This window comes from Stenella coeruleoalba (genome assembly GCF_951394435.1).
Source record: "Stenella coeruleoalba genome assembly, chromosome: 2".
Lineage (NCBI taxonomy): Eukaryota > Metazoa > Chordata > Mammalia > Artiodactyla > Delphinidae > Stenella > Stenella coeruleoalba.
Window position 1 is genome coordinate 181,578,937 of NC_137147.1, and position 23,056 is coordinate 181,601,992.

The following is a 23,056-nucleotide window of genomic DNA, read 5'->3' on the forward strand; positions in this document are numbered from 1 at the left end:
CTCCCGTTGCGGAGCACAGACTCCGGACGCGCAGGCTCAGCGGCCATGGCTCACGGGTCCAGCTGCTCCGCGGCATGTGGGATCTTCCCGGACCGGGGCACGAACCCACATCCCCTGCCTCGGAGGGCGGACTCTCAACCACTGAGCCACCAGGGAAGCCCTAAATTTAAATTTTAAAACACTAAAACTTCTTAGTTGCATTAGCCACATTTCAAGTATTCAATAGGCACATGTGGCTAGTGGCTACCATACTGGAGAGCTCAGATACTGAACCTTTTCAACTACACAAACGTTCTTTTGGACAGTGGCTAACTAACCTACTCTCTTTCCCAAATATGAACGGACAACTTCAAACAGCAAACGTATGAGGAAACCAGTAACATGGAAGAGATAAACCAAATCCAGACAGAAAACTTTCTGAGGACACATATTTGACACAGGAAAAACTAGAATATAAAATCTCAAGTGTATTTCTACTGAATCAGTCATCAAATTACAATAAGTTATTTAAAAATTAAATCATCCAAAATAAAACTTTCAACAGGTGGACAAAATGAACACAGCTTTCACTATAATTCTGGCACCAGGAGAACCTGCCATGGGATTCCTCTCCCCAGAGTACAATGTACACACATTCAGAAAGTATCCAAACACCTTTTTACTAAGCAAGAGATAAGAACAGAACCAAAACACATCTAACACAAACCCCAAAAGGAGAAGAGTCAGAAACAATTTTTAAAAAAGAGGGGGAGGGCTTCCCTGGTGGCGCAGTGGTTGAGAGTCCGCCTGCCGATGCAGGGGACACGGGTTCGTGCCCTGGTCCGGGAAGATCCCACATGCCGCGGAGCGGCTGGGCCTGTGAGCCATGGCCGCTAAGCCTGCGCATCCAGAGCCGCAATGGGAGAGGCCACAACAATGAGAGGCCCGCGTACCGCCAAAAAAAAAAAAAAAAGGGGGGGAGAAGGTGGCAGGAGGAGGAGAGAGCGAATGACCCTTTCTAAGGGTTATCCTCCGGCTAAAACAGCCCTAAGCAGAAGTACAAAAAAAAAAAAGGACCACACTTAAGGAGAGACTGGTGAAGGAGAAATCCTAAAGACTCTCAAGCTGGGGGTGGGAGAGTAGAGGAAAGTGAGACATACGCATCGTAGTGGGTTAAGCTACCTATAAAAAAGAATTAGGTTTGACGTGGACTTCTCATTTGCAACTACGAATAGTAATCAATTTAGAAGTAGCTTCAAAAAAATTAAATAAAATTTTAAAAGATTCAAGGAAAAATGATTTTAATCTAGCCAAAAGATCATTCTCCATGTACAGAAACAAAATGAAGACATGTTTGGGCATAGCAAAGCCTCAGATTGCCACCCATTAAAAAATAATAATGAATCTTTATGTAAACATAAAAGTAGAACACATAAAGGAAAAAATGCTTTTAAAAAATAAGAAGTGAAATCAACTATCATACTGGAAAACTTTCTCACCTGTCAGAAAACAGATCAAGTAAACATTAAGAATAAAAGGATTTCTATTACACAGTAATGTACGACAGAATTAAAGAACTTGATCTAAACAGTTCTTTGTATCGAAGAGAAAAATACATTATTTTCAAACACCTCAAAAATATCTGCTGTAATTAAAGTATTCTGAGATAACGAGAAAAAAATCTTAATTCCAAAAGGCCAATAAAATGAGAATAACTAAAAGCCAAATAATAATTTTTAAAATACCTATTTACAACATTCATTTAGAAATTTGAAGGCACACTTCTAAATACTGGACTTACAAAAAAAAAAGGAAAAATCAAAACTGAAATCACCTTTAGGCCTGAATCAAAATGAAATCACTCTATAACTCTACATTAAAATCTATGTAATATGAACAAAGCAGCAAAGTTCAGAAAATTGACATGTCAACCCGTTCTACATTATCAAAGTAGGAACCAGAAGTTTCTCTATTAGTGAAATTTTGATACGGTTCCCAAACAAGATTGTAAGAGCAACGAAGAGGTCACCCGATGACAAATACACGTCCAAACCCATCTATCTAGACTTGACACCAGAAATCAGTTTTTCCCTCAAAATACGCATATCAACTGCAATCCTCTTAAATTCTACTTCTACCATCTGAATCCAAACCCTCACCACCTCAAATCTACAGCACAACAAGCAGCGCTAACGATACACGGCTTTATATAATCAAAGGCTGGCTAACGTGCCCCGCATCAGCACACAGAAGGACAACCTGAAAGCCTAACTGTACAGTGTGCCCATGTGCAAGGACCCAAGGGGAAGTCCTGAAGAGCGTGTCATCCCCTGGGCTAATCACGACATGGTGCTGACAAAAGTCCGGTTCAACGGCGAGCAGGAAGCCCACCGGTAGTTCTGCTCTAAGGAGACCTTACTTAGTGAACGTGAAAATCAACTGATACATACACTAAACAGTAATTCCCTATCTCTGCACTAAAAATAAGTTTGACATTTAAATACTAAAATGAGTGCTACATTTTAAAACCTGTTCTTCCCAAGAATCAAGAACACCCCTAAATTATGAGAGTCAGCATCAGGGACTCACCCAACTCCTTGTCAAGGTAATAATAAATAAATCTAGCCCAAATCAAACTGACAAGGAAATCTGGAGGGCCCAAGTGCCTTGGGTCGACTTTTGCAAAATAATCAACACTGACATATAAGTTACATTACAAAGGAACTACCATAATTACACGAAAATACAAAACTGAGGTTGGTCTACAGCTTTAGACAGTACAGCCTTGTGACTTAACCCTTAAGAATATTCTTTATAACTTAAATGTCCCATGATAAACGAGACTCATCTCTATGCATAGAGTATTAAATACGAATACTTTAAAACCCTGATAAGGAGCCAACAGGCAGCAGGAACACATCGTCACAGAAAAGGCTGTGGGACAGTAGACACCACCACTTCTAACAGCCTATCTTACTGTGTTCCAACTCCCATGTTTTCCCCAGAGCTTCAATTTTCATAAACCACCAGCACATACTTTTATGAAGTTGGAAGAGTCTGGAAACTTATTCTTCACAAATGCATTATTAAATGCAGAAATATTTACCATGATCTTCTCATCTGAGCCAAAATATTCCAAAATAACATCTTTTTCTCGTATTGCTTTTTAGCTACCAGAAAGGACTAGTTTTATGGGTACAGTACAGGTCAAAACCCTTCAGAAGATGCCAACACGATGCCATGCTCTTCGGGCGCACCGTCATACAATTCAGAAGTGATCAGAGATTAAACCAAAAGACTAGCACTATCTACATACATCAAACACGCTCATCCTAAGTTTCCTTCAAAATGAGATTACAGTCGACCCTTGACCAACACAGGTTTGAACTGCATTGGTCCACTTACAGGCAGATTTCTTCCCCAATATACACATTTCACAGCACTACACGAGCTGAAGTTAGTTGAATCTGAAGCGCAGAACGGCGGGTAAGGACGCTCGACTGGAAAGTCATACATAGAAGGGCTACGGGGGAGGGGGCTGGCTGGCACCCTAACCCCACATCGTTCGACGGCCCACTCTACTCTCAGGACCAACTGCAGGAAGACGGTCTGCTAGCACCTGAGGTCAGCCTGAGCACGCCAACTCGGGTCAAGGCTCTGTGTTCCAGAGAAACAAAAACCAGATGAAGCTTAGCACCGGGCTGTCTCAGGAAAGCCTGACTGCACGGGGGTGTGTGTGCCAGAAACACTCGATCTAAGTAAGAGCGGCAGCTTCAGATACAACCCAAACATATCCTGCAGGCCTGGCCAGCTGCTAATACTGGTTAAAAACTCCTCTGCTTCCCAGCATTAGTTCTACTCCGGAGCAATGGCCATTACATTAAATGCCACAGGATGCTAACTGAGCTATTTAATGCGTAACTGTATACAAATTATACTATTATCTGTGCATCAGAAAAGAAGGTGACAGAGAACAAAGTTCTCTGAAACTCAAGAAAGCACACAGTATGATCTGGCAAACAACCACTCTGACTTCTAGACTCCTAACGAGAAAATTCACCTTCCTTCATGTCCATCTCAGCGTTCCTCCTCTTGTGCGCACTCTGCCTAGGTCTACAGTCTGCATGTATCTAAATTAAACCAGTGTTTATTTAAAAATTCAGTTTTCTAGTCTCCCCTCCGCACCCGCCCCCCAATGCTCTGATTGATGATAATTCAGATGGAGTCAGGAACTTGTAGCTCTGAAAGCTTCCTAGGTGATTTGAATAGACAGCCAAATTTGGGGTAATTACCCTAAATTTGTGTTTTGGTTTACCCTTCCAACAATCCTAAACATCTCTCAACTGCAGAGCTCTGGATGAGCAGGTAACAAGCTAGCATGGCCCTGTAGCCCCTTCACGTACGTAACTCTCACCGATCAGACCCCTCACCTGGCAAGTGAAAATAATACCCAGGATGGTCCTTCCTAAGGAAGAAGGAAGAAAGAAGCGGTAGCTTGAGACTGGGGCTGCTGGTCTGACACCAACTCCTCCTCAGTCACAGGAATAAGAACAAACATCATAATGTACTATGTCACAGCCTGAGCACTTGGCTAGATGCTTCACAAGTGTTCCAAGGTTTGTCATTTTCATTCAACCCCACCGCAATCCTAGGGAGTGGACACAAAAACACAGAGCGAGTGACATGCCTGAAGTCGCCCAGCTACACGTTATCAGCGACTGGACTAAAACACAAATCTAACTGAAAGATGGCTCCACCCATTGGTTAAGGGTAAGAGAGAAGTGCTCACATTCTCTGAGCACTAACTAAAAGTATGTGTGGTCAGTCCTCTCACACTGATGCTGCTGACACCAAATGTCTACTGAATCACTGTGAAAATACACTGAAGACGAGCCAAATAACCCCATAATACGAAACCATTTTTAATAAAATCTGCAAAGGCTATGTATAGGATCCTTCTCATATGTTATGGCACAAGAATGAGTCCTATGAAAACTACCGACAGGATCTGAGGCGATTTCATTTTCCCCCTTCTCTGCATTTTCTAGTTTTTCTATAATAAATTCATACTAACAAACAGAAATTGTAGTACAAGTAGCACTATACAGTTCAAGGGCCCATTAACTCCAACCCTGCCTGGCATAAAGATGCTGTTTCAGAAATCAAGCAGATAAAAAATTTCTTTAGAAAAATAGGAAAACGTGTTAAGCTAAATAGCTCAACAGAGTGATCATATTCTCCAGAACTGTGCTGTCCAATTCAGTAGCCACTAACCACATGTGGCAAGTAGGCACAGGAAATGTGGCCAGTCCCAACTGAAATATGCTGTAAGCGTAAAATACCAGATTTCAAAGACTTTGCACAAAAAAAGGATTACAAAAAAAATCTTAACAGTTTTTAAAACATTCAGTGCATGCCGAAGTGAGAATATTTTGGATACGCCAGGTTATATAAAATACACCAAAGCTCACTTCTACTTCAACGGCGCCACGAGAAAACTCGCCTTTGTGGCTCACTTTGCTTCTGCTGGGCAGTGCTGCTCTAAGACCTTGTCACTCACGTGCAGCCAACAACATGGCAACATCTGGGATCTTGTTAAAAAGGCAGACCCTTGGGCCCTACCCCAGAACTGCTGAGCTAGAAAATGCATTTTAGCAAGATCCCCAGATGTTCAGCATACACACGCATGTCTGAGAAACACTATTCCAGAAAACCAGCTTCATTTCCCTTTCAATCCTGACAATCCCAATAGTCTTTCATCTACCCATTTACTAAAATCTGCCAAGGTGTTAGGCACTGTTCTAGGCAACAGGGATACAAGGGGATAAAATCATCAACAAATTTACTCCCTGTTCTGGTGGAGTATATTCCAGAGGACAAGCAAAACTGTCAGTCCCGCTATAACACTTTGCGAAAAATGCAAATTTGTTTGAGCACTACTGATTTACCAGGAAACTACCTGAGCATGACACAGATTTCCCCACTTACCTACAAGCAATTTCACCCGGGAGAAACACGAGCTGCACCCAGCTGGACCAAGCTACACGGGGATTCATGGCACAGAGACATACGCCTCTAATACCTGCCAGCTACCCCAGCTCAGCGTCCGAGTTACGGGTCACATCCATCCACAGTCGGTGACAATTTTCAAAGGGTTATTTCAGATAACCCTCCTTCCATCACTTGACAGTAACTCACAAACTGCAGCCCTTCCACAAGCTACTAACTTCAGGCCTTCGTCAAGGTAAAATGCCGCATCTACTGTGTCGTTAGTGTACTCCTTGACCGTTTAACAAAGTTGTGCAAGCTCTTCGCAAGGCCGCCCCCTTCCTAACATGCCGCCAACAGTGTTCTTGGAGTCCTGTGCCCCACCCACGTCCCCCCCATAAACCCTGGGGTGCACTGTGCACGGCAACTTCCAGGAACACGTGCTGTAACACAATGACAAGAAAGCGGTAACATCAGGTCACCTAAGTACAAAGAAGGAACAAAGCAGTGGGAAGGACAGGCGATGACAGGACGGCTGAGTGCCTGCAACGGCAGGTAAGGCCTCTGGGAGAGGGTGGTACTTCAGCGGACACCCTACTGGAGAGACGGCACCAGGGGAACATACAGAAAGATGAACAAACCTGCTGTGGGGCCAGTGCGGACAGAGCGGCACCAACAAGGGGAATAGGCCACAGAAGTACCCAGACAGCAGGTTACACAGGGCTCATTACAGGCCTCGGTAAGTAACACAGTCAAGGGAGGGTCTCGAGCATGACAGCGATGTAAGCTGTCATTTTAACTGGACTACTCTGGCTACGTGCTGTGTGAAGCATGAAAGATGTGGGACACCATTCAAGAGGCTCCTGCAGAGTCCAGGCAAGAGGAGGAGGGGACAACAGTTTTACCTTAAGTACACACGGTCCCAGACTTACCACGGTTCGACTTAGGATTTGTTGACCTTACAATGATGTGGAAGCCAACAGGCAGGCGGTGGGAACCATACTTGTAATTTTGAATTCTGCTCTTCTCCCAGGCGAGCGATATGCAGTAGGATACGCCCTCAGGATCGGAGCTCCCAGTCAACCACGTGACCAGAAGGCGAACCACCCCTACACTTACAGCCCTTCTGCTTTTCACCCTCAGTACAGCAGTCAGTAAGTTACACGCGACGTTCAACACTTTACTGTAAAGCAGGCTTTGTGTTAGATGATTTTACCCAAAATGCTTTTGCTCGTGTAAGTGTTCTGAGCACATTTAAGGTAGGTTACATGTATTAAATGCATTTCCAACTTACGATATTTTCAACCTTTGATGGGTTTATCGAGAAGTAACCCCACTGTAAGTCCAGGAAGATGTGTACTAAGTGGTTACAGCTGGAATACAACTTTAAGGTAGAGATAAGGTTTTATGTGTAGCAAAAAGACTTGCTTTCTACTTTCAACAATAGTAGGCTAAATAATTAGATTATATGTTCATCAGTAAAACAGGAATAATCCTGATCAGCCTAATTCAATGGGTTATGGGACCAGGTGAAAAACAATGTAAAAGGGCTTTCGAGATTATGAAGCATCATATAAATCATAAAAAGGAGAGTCTTCATAGGATATATTTTCAAGCCCTAAATAACTGGTTTTGAAATGACTGACGAACAGTATCTCCAGTTCTTAGCACAGGGTCGCAGAAGCAGAGTCCAGGTACAGATGTGGTCCCAGGTACAGAATCTCTACCAAGATACCCCAGCTCACTGCTAGCTCCACTCTTTCCAGCATCAACAAAATGGTTCCCTACATAAATCAAAACCATTCTGCACAACAAAATAAGACAAACAGAGCCTCACCAGGAAGACAACCTAGAATATATAAATTTTCTGTGAATTATGGACCAGAAATCCTAAGTATGTTACACCAAGAACTTTAAATACATCTTGCACAACTAAAACAGTTCAACTGAGACTGCCTTAAAAGATCAAAGTTCAACTGAGACTGCCTTAAACCATTCCAAAATATTTTTGATTGTGAAATTGAAATCCATTGTATCATAAATACATAATAACCACCTTTTTAAGAATAACAAATAGGTTAAAATGTGATGACTACAAGACAAATGACATGGTATGTGTTCAAACACACGCACAAATCTTTAGAGCAAGTATTTCCTAAAATTAAGGAATACTGAAGAGTTGAAAAATTAAAACTGTTTATCCACCAACCTTATTCTGTTCCTCTTGAAATGGAATACCTATTTCCTATGGAAACCCAATGCAAACCTATCTGCCTAGTTTATTACCTTACTATATATACACTGGACCAATAAAAATAGGTAATACTTATCTATTTTCACTAGACAAGAAAACACTTAATTCAAGTATTAGTGAATTTTAGATTCTGTATGAAATTTCCAAGTTGCTTTGAAAACAAGCCTCTGTATACGAGGGCTTAACTTGAGAAAAATGGCTTCTTCCTAGTAAAATTGGCAAGCTTTCCCATTAAAACTTATTTTTAAAAGTACACTAACATGATCATCTGGTCTAGAACTACACACACACACCACACAACCACAACCACACACACACACACACACACACACACACACACACACGCACACCTACTATAATTCATTAAGATGTATCCGGAGCATTAAGATACAAACCAAGTCATCTTTATACTAATTTGTAATATAGTAAACACCCACCAAATAAAGTTCAAATATGCCTGAATGTTTCATCTCCAACAGTGTACACAAGTTACCAGAGTAGAGAGGACTAATTTCTAGACTAATCTGTCACTATGGGTTCCTTTCATAAAAGTAAATATTCCCTCATCTATAAACTGTAATACAGGGATACCATCTGTACTATCTACCTTCCAAGGTCAATGAGGATCAAATGAGACTGTTCATTTTTATAGTACTTTCTAACATTACAAATGCACAGCATATTTCGTTTTATTCCAAATGTAAAGTTATATCAATAACCGTAAGACCATACTGTGCAATTATCAGTCTATTATTTAATGTGAAAATACTAAAACATTACTAAATCATACTTTAAAAACTGTAAAAACACCAATTATCCCCAAATACTCCCTACTGAACAATTCCTTCAAATGTTACAGTAACTGTCATTTGACAACTGTATTAAATACATTTCCAAATTTCTCCAGATATAGCTAAATGACAAAAAAAATAAAAGCTTTCATTATGCAGCTACAAACTTTAACATCTTTAGAAATGTAACCACTAAGGGCAATTTTTCCTTTGTACTCAAAGGTATATGAATGCTAACTCAAAAGCTATGCAAAATCACTGTTAAGTCCCACCAATCAGGGAGCTGATACAGAATATTTTTCAATTAACCAATGGAGCTATCTCCCCCCAAAAGATGTTTCTAACAAGTATGTTTCTGACAGTTAATTCTTAGAAGGATGATGAGAAAAATGGGACAACCCCCAAGAGGCTGAAGTTCTGTGGGACAGCTTTACAGAACCCTTGTAAAGACATCCCTCGTTCCTCAACTCATTTGTACTATCAACATTCTTAAAGTTACTTGGTAAAATTATCCTCAGGACTAGTTTCGTTAAAGAAAAACATACTTTAACGAAATGGAAAGAGTTTTAAAATTCCACAGAAGTACAAGTTCAACCAGTATTGTACTGTCATACTTCTGAAGTGGGGGGATGTAAGCTGCACCTTTAAAAACATGTCTAAGCTACAAAACCAAATCCAGTGTACCTTAAGATTCTTGTTTTTGGTTATTTTTAAACAAAAGATATTTTGCAGATAGATCAGGAAATATATAAAAATAACTTATTCCACCAAGTTAAACAACCTTCTAGGTAAGCTGTAATGTCACATAATTTCCCTTAATTACGACAGATAATCTACATTCCCTTTCATAAATCCTACAGGATAAAAACCTCCAATTCTTTTAACTGCACATACAAAGCTGGAATAAATCCTTTTTAGCTGCAGATTTCTGCGAGTGACGATCCTCCTCAATCCCTGCTTTCTGACTTACGATATACCTTAAAGTCATTTTATATATTACTCTGAATTGGCACTTTTCAAGGAAATCCAAGGTGCCATGGAAGAAATCTAGTGAATTACTGAAAAAAAATATGCTGTGATGTAGACAGATGCCAGTAAAGCCCCATTTGGCGGGGGGGGGGTGGGGGGTGGGGGGGGTGTACACACATCCTTAAATTAGGTACTTATTAAAATTATGAGATTTTTTTTAAATCCTAAAATAAATATCAATTTGAAATTAGTTCAATAAATATAGTAACCTGTTCTTACATTAAATTGTTACTTACAAATGCTGAGTGCACAGATAATCCAACTCACTTGCACTTCACTTTGGATAATGGTTTTGACTGTTATGTGGACATTTATCTAAAATATGTATATATATTTTTTCTCTTTGTTTTTTTTTTGCGATACGGGGGCCTCTCACTGTTGTGGCCTCTCCCACTGCGGAGCACAGGCTCCGGACGCGCAGGCTCAGTGGCCATGGCTCACGGCCCAGCCGCTCCGCGGCACATGAGATCCTCCTGGACCGGGGCACGAACCCGCGTCCCCTGCATCGGCAGGCGGACTCTTAACCACTGCGCCACCAGGGAAGCCCTGAATTCATATTTATTTAAAGATAAAAATCTCAGGGAATAAAAATGCCTGTAATAAAATTACATATTCCCTTTAAATCTGTTTCAAACTCTCATTAGCAAGGAAAAAACAAAAAAACACCTGGAGTCAAAGTATAATGACTAAATATATCAGTATTAACTGAGGGAAGAATCACCACTTCACATCTTTAAAACACAGAATTAACATCAAAGATGCACTCTGAGCTCAAGAATGTAGATTTGATTTTATGGTATTCATTATTATTCCTACCTAGTGTAAAGTAATATGGTAGCCAGGTATATGAGAGACGATACAGTCAGGGATGAAGTTAGTATTAGTTAAAAGGCTCCAGAGAAAGAAAAGCAAACAGCTAAAAAAGCAAATCAGAAAGTGGGGTTTTAACTGAGCAAGGGACTAGATCAGAAAAATAAGTTTCTTTACAAATGGAGCTAAAGAACCATCAGCAAGCAGATGCAAATAAAAAGGAAACTAAAAGCAAACAAGAAATATCTGGACTACACATAGAAAGGAAAACTAAAATCAAAATGGAGAAAGAAAAAGTACAGAAAAAGCAAGCAGCTCGACCACCACCAGAGTGGTGGTGACTCTCCAGAGTCAGCGCCTTTAAGAATAGCTTCAAGGCCAGGATCACATCTTAGCATTACTTCCAGGAATACCACACAACTGCTGACACATAGCAGATGCCCAATGTTTGCTGAATGAATGAGCAACAAAATGTTCTTGGGATTATTTCACCCATAAAAGAATTTACCAGGCGTGATTCACTGTAAATGTATGAAAGCATTTACAGAAGTTTCCTAGAGTACTTAAAATGACCTCCTTCCTGGATTTGGGGATACATGATAGATTAACCAGATCAGAATCACTAAAAGAGAACCTGGGATACTTATCCATAAGGAGATGAGGTGCCACATCCTATTTAGTCACAGTCACCAAAATTTTAAAGATAAAGCAAAATACAGTGCAAACAATACTGCTTTCTAAGAGCTAACATTTGAAATGAAATCCACTACAGAAGAGTGGTTGGTAATAGAATCATCTTGACTACACATACACTATGAAAACTTACCTACAAAATTAAAAACGTTAATAGTTTAAGTAATTCTGTCCAAGAACTTGTAACGCTAAATAACCAAACCCATCTGCTGTTACTTACAAACAAATATACAGATTATCTGTGTAAGTAGCACAAAACTATACTATATTTAATGGAGAACTATATTCCCCTCCCATTCAATAACCATCCAAATGTTCCATCTCAATGCAATCTTCTGATCATTATTAATTTCCTCAACCCAGTAATTATATACAGAGGAGACCGATGTTTCTCAATATCTCATCATACTGAGTATAGCTGACTTCTACCCTAGGAGGCAAAAAAGAGAACCAGAAGATGCAGGATTTTTTTTTTTTTTTGAAGTAAAAGCAAAATATTGAGAAGCTAGTTGAAAATCAGACAGAAAGCCATGTGAGACTACCGAGTTTCCTTATTAGTTTATAAAGGCACAATCAATAGGGTATATTTATTTCGAACACGTTATCTATTAAGCAATTTAAGATCTTATAACAGGGAAAAATAGAGATTAATTGCCTCAGGGAAATTGGTTTATCCCTCAATGCATTCTTTAGACATGAAATCTGATTATTTTGGTAAATTCTGGCCACATTAAGTCTGAAAACAGTTAAGAGTTTAACTTTTTTTCTTGGCCTTCCACCTACCACAAAGAACTTGAGGCAAAGGAACAGCTGAAGTTACCCTTATACCACTGAGGCTTTTAACAAGGTGAATATGTGAAGAAATATACAAGTTACATTAATAAGATCCTAGGAAACAGGAAAAATCTCATTTAAATGTTCACAGCAAAAAGTTAAGAAAAATTTTCTGAATCACAAATGATTTTTTTAACCTGTGAACTGTCTCAAAATACCTACTAAATTTTTAAATTCGCACTTCACCATTAGGAGACACGGCTGAACTCCTTAAAAAAAAAAAATTCAAGCAGAAACAAGGATCTCAAAATAAACCAAGCCAAATAAACTGAAATCTTTACTTGAAGAGGTGAAAGTTCCTTTCTTGGAAAAACGTCCTGCATTTTTCCCTCACCATTAATAAAGTACTGGTAGGCTACATTCATCAATGCATTCTCTACCAGCTACTGGAGTCCAGTTTTGCATCCTCAGGTCAGCATCTGTTATCTCTACATCACTTGTTTGGGAATCACATAAATAAAAATAAAATATTCTGATGACATAACCATACAGTAACGTCTGCAAGCTGGAAACATGACTGACACCTTTTGTTTTATACAGAATTATCATGAAAAACCAACATGTGAAAGTTTCAACCAAAAAGCTACTCACCACCATCCCTCTCTCTAACTCTGTGAATATGCACATTTTTGGCCTTACTGTGACCTGTGCTGTCACTATATTTGTTTTCAGGACTATCAGATCTCCGCAACATTTTATTTGGTGGTGAAGGATCTGCGGCGTCTCGCATTTTTTCATGTCTGTGATCACCGCTACTGGGGTGACTCTTCGATGAATACTTAAGTGCCTGTAAAACATCACCCCCCCAAAAATAAGAGAATTAAAACATTGAACTCAACTTTCTGGGTTAGTTCTACTGTAAAACTTGGCATATTAACTTCATTCAGTTTTATGAATTTGTATCAAGAAAATTAAAATTTCCTTTTCCAAGTCTGTCTTTAAGTTATTCAAACAAGACCTAAATGACTAAGAGTTACTGTAAGGCTCCTCATACAAATCAAAATACCACATTCAAAAAAAAAAAGATCCACTCCACTAATTATCTTGTAAATACAAGAAATCAGACACTTTGGTAAATTAACTCCTCAATAAATTTTTCTGGGAATTAGAAAGTTTAATCTAAAGGAGAGTACTACCGTCATCCCGTTTTTGCTCTGCAACTGCTACGCTAGACACAAGATATAAGCAAGCATGCACAGGTTTCTGCAATCCAACAACACAAAAGCGTCACTTTCTCCAATGCTCGGACTCACCCATGTAAAGCATTTGGGACCTGACTTCACTGCTCTTGCAGGTGCGGGAAATAATTTTAAGAGGCAGAAAGAAACGCTGGCTGATACTTCTGACCTATCACGGCGGAACTTAATGGAACTCCCTCGCAATAACGTATCTGAGACAACCACGACATGGCAGTCTTTCAAACCGCATCATCAATTATGCTTTGGAGGGCCCGGCTCAACAGGGTTTGACCTCTGACTTATGCAAACTAATGAACACTGTTTTGCACATCAGGGGGCCTAGGGTTTTTAACTTGGGCTTTTAACAAATCATGCTGGCCAGTAACACTACCGTCAGCTTAGAAACCTGCTCTCCTACCCGGTAAGGGATCAGACGCAGAAAGTATTTCCTTCTAGTGTCATCTGAGCGCTGCCAACCATGTCTGAGACCCGCCCCACCGCCGGAACCAGGGGCCACTTCTACCAGGACTTTTTTTTTTTTTTTAAATTACAGGTTTACGTGCAGCCGCCGCAGGCACACACTAGAAGCACCTTCCTTACTTAGAGCGGCTGCCCCAGCACCCAAAGACCTCAACTCCGGCAGGAACAAAAGCGCCATCTTCCACTAGCAATGCACTTAGCCGCCCCGAAAACAAACTGCGAAGGGAGAGCGCTCACACCGCGCGCCCAGGAGTCGCAAACCCGTCGGCAGCCTCGCCCCAGCCTCGCGTCTACTCTGGACACCTTTCCGGCAACTTCTCGTCGCCCCGCTACAAAGGAGCGTGGCTCCAGAGGCCCCCGCGCCTCGCCCCACCGAGTCCCTCCCGCCCAGAGGCCCGAGTCCGGCCCCGCCCGGCCGAGATGGGCTCCGCTCGCCACGCGGAGCTGCGCTTCCTCCAGTCACCTGTCAAGATGAGCGCCCACACCTCGACGGCGAGCGCCGCGGGGGCCGAGCGCAGGCTGCGGGCGCCGCGGAGCCGTGGCCCCGAAGGGCCTGCAGCGGCTCGCGAAGCCTGCGCTCGAGTAGCGGCTCCTCCCTCCCCGCCGGCCCCGCCGCCCCGCCGGCCCCGCCGGCCCCTCCGGCCCGCGCCCGGCCCGCGGGTACCTGGTAAGGCTGCGCGTCCCCCCGCCGGTCGTGACAGCTGGAAAACAGGAAGAGAAGCGGCCTGAGGCCGGGGGCCCCGGCGCCCCCCCCGCGGAGCCCCCGGAGCCCGCCCGCGCGCACACGCACACTCGCGCCCGCCGCCGCCCGCCGCCCGCGCGGCCGCTCCCCCTCCCGGCTGCTCCGGATCAGGGTTAACAACAAAAATGGCGGCGAGGCCGGCCCAGATAAGGAGCAGCCGCCCCCCCGCCGCCCGCCCCGCTGCCCCGAAACGAAAAGACGATTTACCCATCACTGAGTCTCTGCTGTTTCCTCGCATACATTACCATCAATGCCCGGCCTGTGAGCGTGTGTCGGGGACGGGGAGCGGCCGCGGACCGGGCGGCGGGCGGGCGCGCAGGCGGCGGGCGGCGCAGGGCCCGGCGCGCCCTCGGCGACGCTCAGCACCTCCCCGTCACTGGCGCCGGCGCTCCCGGGCCATCCCCTCCGTCCGCACCACGCTCACGCTCAGCTCGGATCGGCTCAGGCCGGGCAGCGGCGAACCGGGGGAGGGGGCACCAAGATGCGTCCGGCTCGGCCCCGCGCGCAGCGACTGCCTCCTCCGCCTTTGCCTCCTCCCGCTCCGCCGCCGCTACCCCTCCTCCCCCCGCCGCCGCCGCCGCCGGGTCCTCCTCCTCCGCCGCCGCCTCCTCCTCCTGCCGCCGCCGCCGCTGGTGCCGCCGCTGCCGCTCCACCAACTACATCCGGGCAACTCGGCCGCTGCGGCCTTCGGAAACCCTCGGCACTTTCCGTCGCGCTCCTCCTCTCCCACCCTCGCGCGCTCCGGAACGCCGCCTTCGGCAAACCTCGGCTCGCCGCGGCCCTCCTCTTCCTCCGCGGCCTGGCTCGCCTCCTCGCGACCCGTCCGCTCTTTCCGGTCGCCGCTGCGGGCTCGCAGACGCGCGTCCGGCCGCCGCCCTTCCACTTTAGGGGTAGTCCGGCTCGGGGAGCCGCCCGAGGCTGGTCCCGGGGGCCCCGGGGCGCGCGGGGCGGGCGGCGCCTTCGGGAGGAGGCCGGTGGGGCGCGCGAGGAGCCATCGCGGACTTAATAAGGGCGGCTGCGCTGCTGCGCGTGCGCCCGGCGGCGCGGGGCGGGGAGGCGTCCCGCAGGAGCGCGCGGGCCGCCGCCCCCGCCCCTGCGGGCTCCGACCGGGAAGCCCCTGGTTGGGCGGCGGGCGGACGCTGGCCCAGGCGCCCGCTCCGCGCGCGGGGACGCGAGCTGCCCCGGAGGCCCGCGCGGCGGCCTGGGGTGGGCAGGGCGCGCCCCTGGGCCGTCGGCGTCTTAGAAGTAAGTCACCGCCGGAAGCGCGGGGCGAGGGCGGCGTGCGTTCCGGGTCACTGCGCGGAGCGCCCGGAGCCCGTGGGCCTGCGCCCCCCGGGTGGGGGGGGGGCCGGGGGGGAAGAGCGAGCGCCGCCTGGGCCGCTGATTGGAAACGCGCGATGCGCCTGCACGCGTGGGGGAGGGGGGGACCTTGGAAAAAGTGTTGTTTACTGTTTTCCACCCCTAGCCGCGCCCTCCCCTCCGTCTCCTTTCTTCGTTTCCCATTTTTCTCTCTTCTGGTTCCTCTTTGCTCACGTGCGGTCGTTTGGAGGTTCTGCATGTGAATGGAGGCCTGGGGAGTGGTAAGGAAATTGCTGTCAAGGGAATTTGTTAGCGCGCTCCAGGCACAGTAGCGGCGTTGGCACGTTGGGAGGGAGAAAATCAACTCTGTCACCCCAGCTAGGCTTTCCTGGACGGCGGTGGTATCCAGGTGGTTTTATTTCTCCTTCTGTTCTAAACATCTTGTAAGGCAACACTGAATGAAGTGTAATAAACATACACTAAACATACAACAGATTACATGGAAGAAAGAGGTGAGGTAGGAAACAAATCAGAAGAAACAAGGTCCTTCCGAAGAACTGATTTAATTGGTATCCAACCAGTTAATTATGGCTGACCTAATGAAGAGGTGGAATGATGCGGGGAAGAAGGCCCAGAAATCACAGCTGATGGAAAAAGAAAAAAAAATAATTACGTAGCCTTATTTGTCACATCTACCTGCCAAAAGCCAAGATAATTGCTGTTTGGGAGGACTAGTAAAGTCCACTTAAGGCCCACCGAAGGTGTCAGTAACTAAGAACAAAACTGCCAGTGACTGAAATGAGGAAAAAAAGAAAAGAAAAACCGGAGTCTTTTAAGTGTGGTTTCTAAACACTTTTGTGACAACTGCTCTGAAGACGAAAGACGTCAGATTGGAAGAGTACAGAAAGTAATACATAAATCTCATGCAGAAACTTTTTGAAAGCTGGCAGCAAAATTTGTTACTAATTTCTTGTTCGATGATTAGACGTCTGCTGAACTTGTTATATACCGTTTGATCAAAAGCAGCAAACCGGGCTGAGACACGCAGCAAACAGCTCTAGGCAGTGTACAGTCGGTTCTCGTTATTCGCACATTCCATGTCTGCGAATTCACCTGCTCACTGCAATATATTTGTAATCCCCGAATCAGTATCCAAGGGTTCGTGGACGTGCACAGTGAAAAATGTGACTTGCCTGACAGGCACTACTGAGGCTAAAGGAGACGACACTCAGCCTTGTTACATCAGCTCTTGCGCTGTAAACAGATGTGCTTTTCACAGTACATACGGTGTCATGTTTTTAGCAAATTTTTTGTGCTTTTTACTGGTGGCTTTCGTGTTTTAAGTGCCTCCACACCCCCACCCCAGGCGTAGTGCTGAGCTGCTATCTAGTATTTGTGGAGAAAACGTGTGTCCTGCATCCTGTTCGTTTAGGGTTATCATTAGTGCTCTTGGCCGTGATGAGGTCAGTGCTGGTAAATCAACAGTACATTAAATAAGATGTCTAAACAGGAATTCACATAAACAAAGTTAGGTACCGGTCAGTTGACGAAATGTGACCGCAGGATCTTAGGAACCTAACCCTTTGCTCCTCCAGGAGAAGTTTAGCGTTCCCGGTGACTTTATAGAACACAGCTCTCTCAGATAATGAGAATCGACTGTTACTAAAGGACACGTCCAAATGTTACCCGCATTTTTAAAAATCTCATCTCGTCGCCTACTTTAGATTCCATTATCTGTTGTTGTGAGTCCTCCTTTGGAAATACCTTCCATCCTTGCCTTCTCCCTCCACTTTACATATCTAACCCACAGCCCTGCTCAATTCCCAGCATGCGTGAGGAAAACGTAACACCTTACTAACTCTGAAAAGAGCTCCCTGGGTTCCTCACCCCCCTCCCACTAACTTCCCTGATCTGTCTACCCTGCCCTCTTCAACAGCTGTTTCACCTCTTCTAAACCTGACGGTACATCCCCAGTCCTTGCTGTGTTGCTTCTTGAGATGATAGATGGAATCAGAAATCTGTAACAGCTTTGGCCCACGCCCACCTTGCATCTACCAGCCTTCCTCCATCTGAATACACTGCTAGCCTCCATAACTGGATGGATGGTCCAAATTCCTGTCCAAGACCCAAACTGCCACTTTTGCATTGAGTTCCATTTTACTCTTGGAATTGTCCTCTTTCCTTAGCAGATTTTCCCCGCTCGACTTGATTGTTTTTGTCAACTTGTAAAGATTTTAATAGCTAAAATCTTGATCATATCTCCCTGCAAATACTACCCCATTGCTCTGACCTGGTCTCCTATACAGAAGGACTTCATTTGCGCATCTGCTACTCTCTCTCGAACCCACAAGTCAGTGTTGACCCCCAGACTCCACTGAAACTAAGGCTCCGGATCCTGGGAGCCTCCACGCTCTCAAATCCCACTTTCGTTTCTCAGTCTTCATGTCACTCCACCTGTCAGCAGCATTTGACACAGCTGATGACTTACTCTCTTCCTCCTGAAGCCCCTTTGCTTGCCTGCCAGAATTCCATTCTGTATTTCTCTCTTGCTTCCTCAATGACTGTTACTTAGTCCCCTTGCTGGCTGCCCTCTTTTTCCAGCCTCTAAATGCTGGAGTAGCCCAGGATTCAGATCTCACAACTTGGACTGCTTCTCCTCTCTGTTCTTTCTCCCTCAGCAGCCCCATCCAGATCTCTGGCCAAATGAAACCCACGTTTGAATCTCCAGCCCACGCCTTTCCCCTAAACACTAGACTCGCACTTAACTGCCTACTTTACAGCACTGCTTGAATGTCTGATAGGTGTGGTAGACTTAATATAGTCTAAACCAGACTGTTAACCCCCCTCCCACCCCACCAAAGAACTGTGATTTAGTGTTCCCTATTTCATGAAATGGCAACTCCATTCTTCCAGACTAAAAACTTTGGAGTCATCCTTGATTCTTCCACACCTCACATCCACTCCATCAGCAAATCCCACCAGCGCTATCTTAAAAATATACCCAGAATCTGATCTCAGCTCACCACCTCCATCACAGCCACTCTGATCCAAGCCGCCGTCTTCTTACACCTGGACAATAGCAAAGGCCACCGGGCTGGTCTCCCACTTCTACACTTGCTTCCACGTCATCTACTCACGGCAGCTGTCTGTGTGATCCCTTTGAAAGTCAACAACATTCCTATCTTAAAGCCCACTGATGGCTTCCCATCTCACTCAGAACAAAAGCCGTGGTCTTCCATTCTTACCGTGGTCTGCAGGGCCCTGCGTAAACTGCTCCCGCCCACATTACCTCTGGTTTCACATCCAGTATGACATTTCTGCGTGCTCAGTCTTTTCCCACCACTCCATCCTCCGCTTTCCTCCACTATACCGAGCATGTCTGTCTCAGGGCCTCTGCACTAGTATCCTCCTGCCTGAGTGCTCTTCTCCTTGGTGCCCACTTGCTCACACTGTCACTTCTTCAGGTCTCTGCTCAAATCTCTCATCAGAAAGGGCTGAACTCAGAACTATGTAAGCAGCACCCCACCGGCATCTCTCTCCCTTACCTTGCTCTGTTTTTCCTGTGCCTCTTGCCACGTAATATGTTGTGTATTTTGTTTATTGGTTGTCTCCCACTAGAATGAAGGTTCTGTGTGACATAATCAGATAAATATTTGGTGAGTGAAAGAATATTTACCTACAAAAATATATACAAAGAAAACAGCAAAATATTATAATTCTCACGAAGAAAAAGATAACATGGGTTTATTTCTGCTTGCTTTCTTAAAGAAGCAGAATTATAAATTGAGTCCTGCTGTCACAAATTAAATGGGAGTAAAGCTGGATTATTCCTGATACTCATAAAATATTGTAAAAGGTAACATTTGAAAATTTATATGAATTTGCATATGTAGCAAATCTTATGCAGACCACTTGCGTTTCTGTTGAATGAGAGATCTCAAATTTGTGAATGAGAGATCTCAAGTCTGTGAATGAGCAGAGATCCATATTTCAGCCAATAAATGAACACATATCAACCATTATGGGGGAGATCTATCAGCCAAAAGGCCATGGGTGACCCTGATGTTAGTGTGGCCCTATTGGTGGAGGAAGAATCAGAAAGTCACGTCATCAGGCCTCTAGTTGTAAAAGAGACTTTAAAAGGTTTGCTCAAATTTTTAAAGGGTCACAAAATAAGGATACATCCTCTGAAATTTTTACCAAGCACTTTTCCTTTCTATCTTTTTTCTCTGTCCTTGCCCTTCTCTCAACTTGGCACAGTTTAGTGTTTAAGAGCATGGGTTTTGGAATCAGAGTGACATAATGTGGAGCTCTGGCTACATTATTGACGGACGAGCAGTGTAACCTTGGGCAAATTGCCAGAGTCCCAGAGGTTATGCTTCCTTATCCCTAAAATTGACTTGATAGGGTATAGGGCTGTTTGTAAAAAGTTAATGAACTTCCGTAAATAATTTAGCAGCACATGGCACATACATAACTCCACTGCTGGTGGATATCATTCATTCATTCAAAAAAAAGCGTTACTGAGTTTCTGTGTATCACGTCTTGGGAACATAGTATTAAGCAAATTCACTTGGTCTCTGCTCCTATGGAGTTTATGTTTTAACTAAGTGCAGTACATAACTAAGAGGAGACCCTTTGTGTTCTCAGGTTTGTGATGTGAGGCTTTCATTCAACTATGTTGAAAATTAGCAAAAACGCAACAAAAATTATGATTTAGAAAAGGGGAATAAAAACTTCCAGGACAGCATCATATCAGTATATGGTATATCCTTCTAAGCTGGGGTAATAGTGTAAATAATGGAATCAGCAGGTCCTGGGATTCCCACCCTCCCCACACACCCCCAGGATCCTTGTTGACTCACGTATTCACAGTTGAGCTAAGTTCTGGATTTACAACTTGCCGGTTTTTTAAAGTTTCTCCCAGTGATAGATAACAAAGTGCAGCCAAGATTGAGAACTATACCTACACCCTTTGCCTCTGGGAAAACTTCAGCCTCGATTAACCCAACTGTTCACTTTCTCAGTACCTGAAAGCAGTTGCATGCTGCTGAAGGCTGTTGAGTGAACTTCTGAATAGACTGATTCCTCTAAAGTCTCATGATCACCAAACAGACGGACCCTCAGTACAGCCAGGCAGTCTTAGACATTTCTCTCTTCAACCCCCTCATCTACTCCAAAAAGTTCCTCTAACTTCCACTCTCCTCTCACTGTGCTGCCTCCCCTTCACTTTCAGAAGATAGCACCTCCTTCCTCCTAAACCGAAGCCCCCAAATGGAAATTTCTTCCTGCCTCAAAATAGCCAAATTTACCTACACGCAACTTATCCTTCCTTCTACTTACTCAACAATTTACTGAGAACCCACTAGTGCTGGGAATACATCAATGAACAATACAGACAAAAATCTCTACTCTCCTGGGGCTTATATTCGAGTGGGAAAAAACAAACATAAATAACTGATACGGTAATTTGGATAATAGTAAGTGCTATGGAGAAGAGTGGAGAATGATAGGGAGAACTAGATTAGGAATAATATTTTAAACAGAGTGGTCATTGAGGTGACATTTAAGCAAGACTTAAAGGTGATGAGAGAGAGGAGTGTTCCTGGAAAAGGGAACGGTGAGAGCAAATGTCCTGAGGCAGGAGTGTGTCTGGCGTGTTCGAGAGCAATAAGGAAAGCTGTGTAGGTAAAACGTATTGACGGAGGGGGAAAGTATGAGGAAATGAGGTCAAATAGTTTAAAGGAAGGGATGGGGGAGTAGGTGATGAAGGATCAAATAAGCCATTATAAGAAGGCTGGCTTTTATTCTGAGATAGACGAGAAGCCATTGGGGAGTTGAGCAGAGGAGTGACACTGGCTACTGTGTTGAGAATAGTCTTTATGACAAGGAAGTATGCAGAGAAACTAGTTAGGATGCTACTGCATTGTCCAAATGACACTGTTTCAAAACAGGAGTTAAGCCTCATCTCTAAGGCCACTTCCTTCACATATGCTTTCCAGCCTTCCACTTTAAGGAACTAGAACAAGAAGAGAAAAGTAAATCCAGTGATAGCAGAAGGAAGGAAACAATGAAGGTTAGAGGAGAGATAAATGATATAGACAATAGAAAATAGTATAATCAATGAAACCAGAAGTTGGTTCTTTGAAAAGATCAATAAAGTTAACAAACCTTTAAATAGAATGACCAAGAAAAAAAGATCCAAATTACTAAAATTAGGGGAAAATGGGGATATTATTACCAACCATATAGAAATAAAAAGAATTACAAGAAAATACTATTAACATTTGTATGCCAACCAATTTGATGACCTAGATGAAGTGTACAGATTCCCAGAAACAAAGTACCAAAACTGACTCAAGAAGAAATAGAATAGACTTAACGTTACAAGTAAGAATATTGATTGAGTAATCAAAAAACTTCCAACAAAGAAAAGCCCAGAATCATACGGCTTCACTGGTGACTTCTATCAAACATTTGAAAAAACACCACCAGTCCTCAAACTCTTACAAAAAATAGAGGAAGAGAGAACGTCTTCCTCTAGGCCAGCATTACCCTGATAACAAAGCCAGACGAAGACATCACAAGAAAATAAAACTACCAACATAGTCCCTAATGAATATAGATACAAAGTGTCCCTAATAAATATAAATACAAAAATCCTCAACAAAAGTAACCCAGCAGCATGTTTAAATGATTACATACCATGACTGACTGGAATCCACAAAATTATTAGTGCTAATAAATATAGCAAAGTCACAAGGTACAGGATCAACAAAAACCAGTTTTCTTTCTATACACTTGCAATGAACATTCCAAAAAATAAGAACACAATTCCATTTACAATAGCATCGAATAAAATACTATGAAATAAGTTTAAATGAGACATAAACTACATTGAAAGCTACATAACATTGAAAACTATTTACAAAATACTAAAGAGCTAATTAATGGAAAGACATTCCCTGTTCATATTTTG

General features: G+C 43.9%; 2 protein-coding genes across 5 annotated transcripts in view; one reads left to right on the top strand and one right to left on the bottom strand.

Annotated features, from left to right (window-relative positions):
- WAC (WW domain containing adaptor with coiled-coil) overlaps positions 1-15,676 on the bottom strand; it is an 84,898-nt gene extending 69,222 nt beyond the window's left edge. For 3 of the 4 annotated variants that reach the window (XM_079912454.1, XM_079912452.1, XM_079912451.1), the window contains exons 1-3: positions 15,543-15,674; positions 14,701-14,737; positions 12,970-13,165 (exon numbers count right to left, since the gene is read on the bottom strand). In XM_079912454.1, coding sequence (XP_079768580.1) covers positions 12,970-13,108 — 139 coding nt within the window. In that variant the 5' untranslated portion in view covers positions 13,109-13,165; positions 14,701-14,737; positions 15,543-15,674. Of the gene's footprint in view, positions 1-12,969; positions 13,166-14,700; positions 14,738-15,542 lie in introns of all 4 variants that reach the window. The other variant, XM_079912453.1, reaches the window with a different exon arrangement.
- LOC307182404 (uncharacterized protein) overlaps positions 14,904-23,056 on the top strand; it is a gene marked incomplete at its 5' end in the record, with an annotated part of 85,453 nt that continues 77,300 nt past the window's right edge. Inside the window, one exon of the mRNA XM_079913626.1 lies at positions 14,904-16,023. Coding sequence (XP_079769752.1) covers positions 14,904-16,023 — 1,120 coding nt within the window. The remainder of the gene's footprint in view (positions 16,024-23,056) is intronic.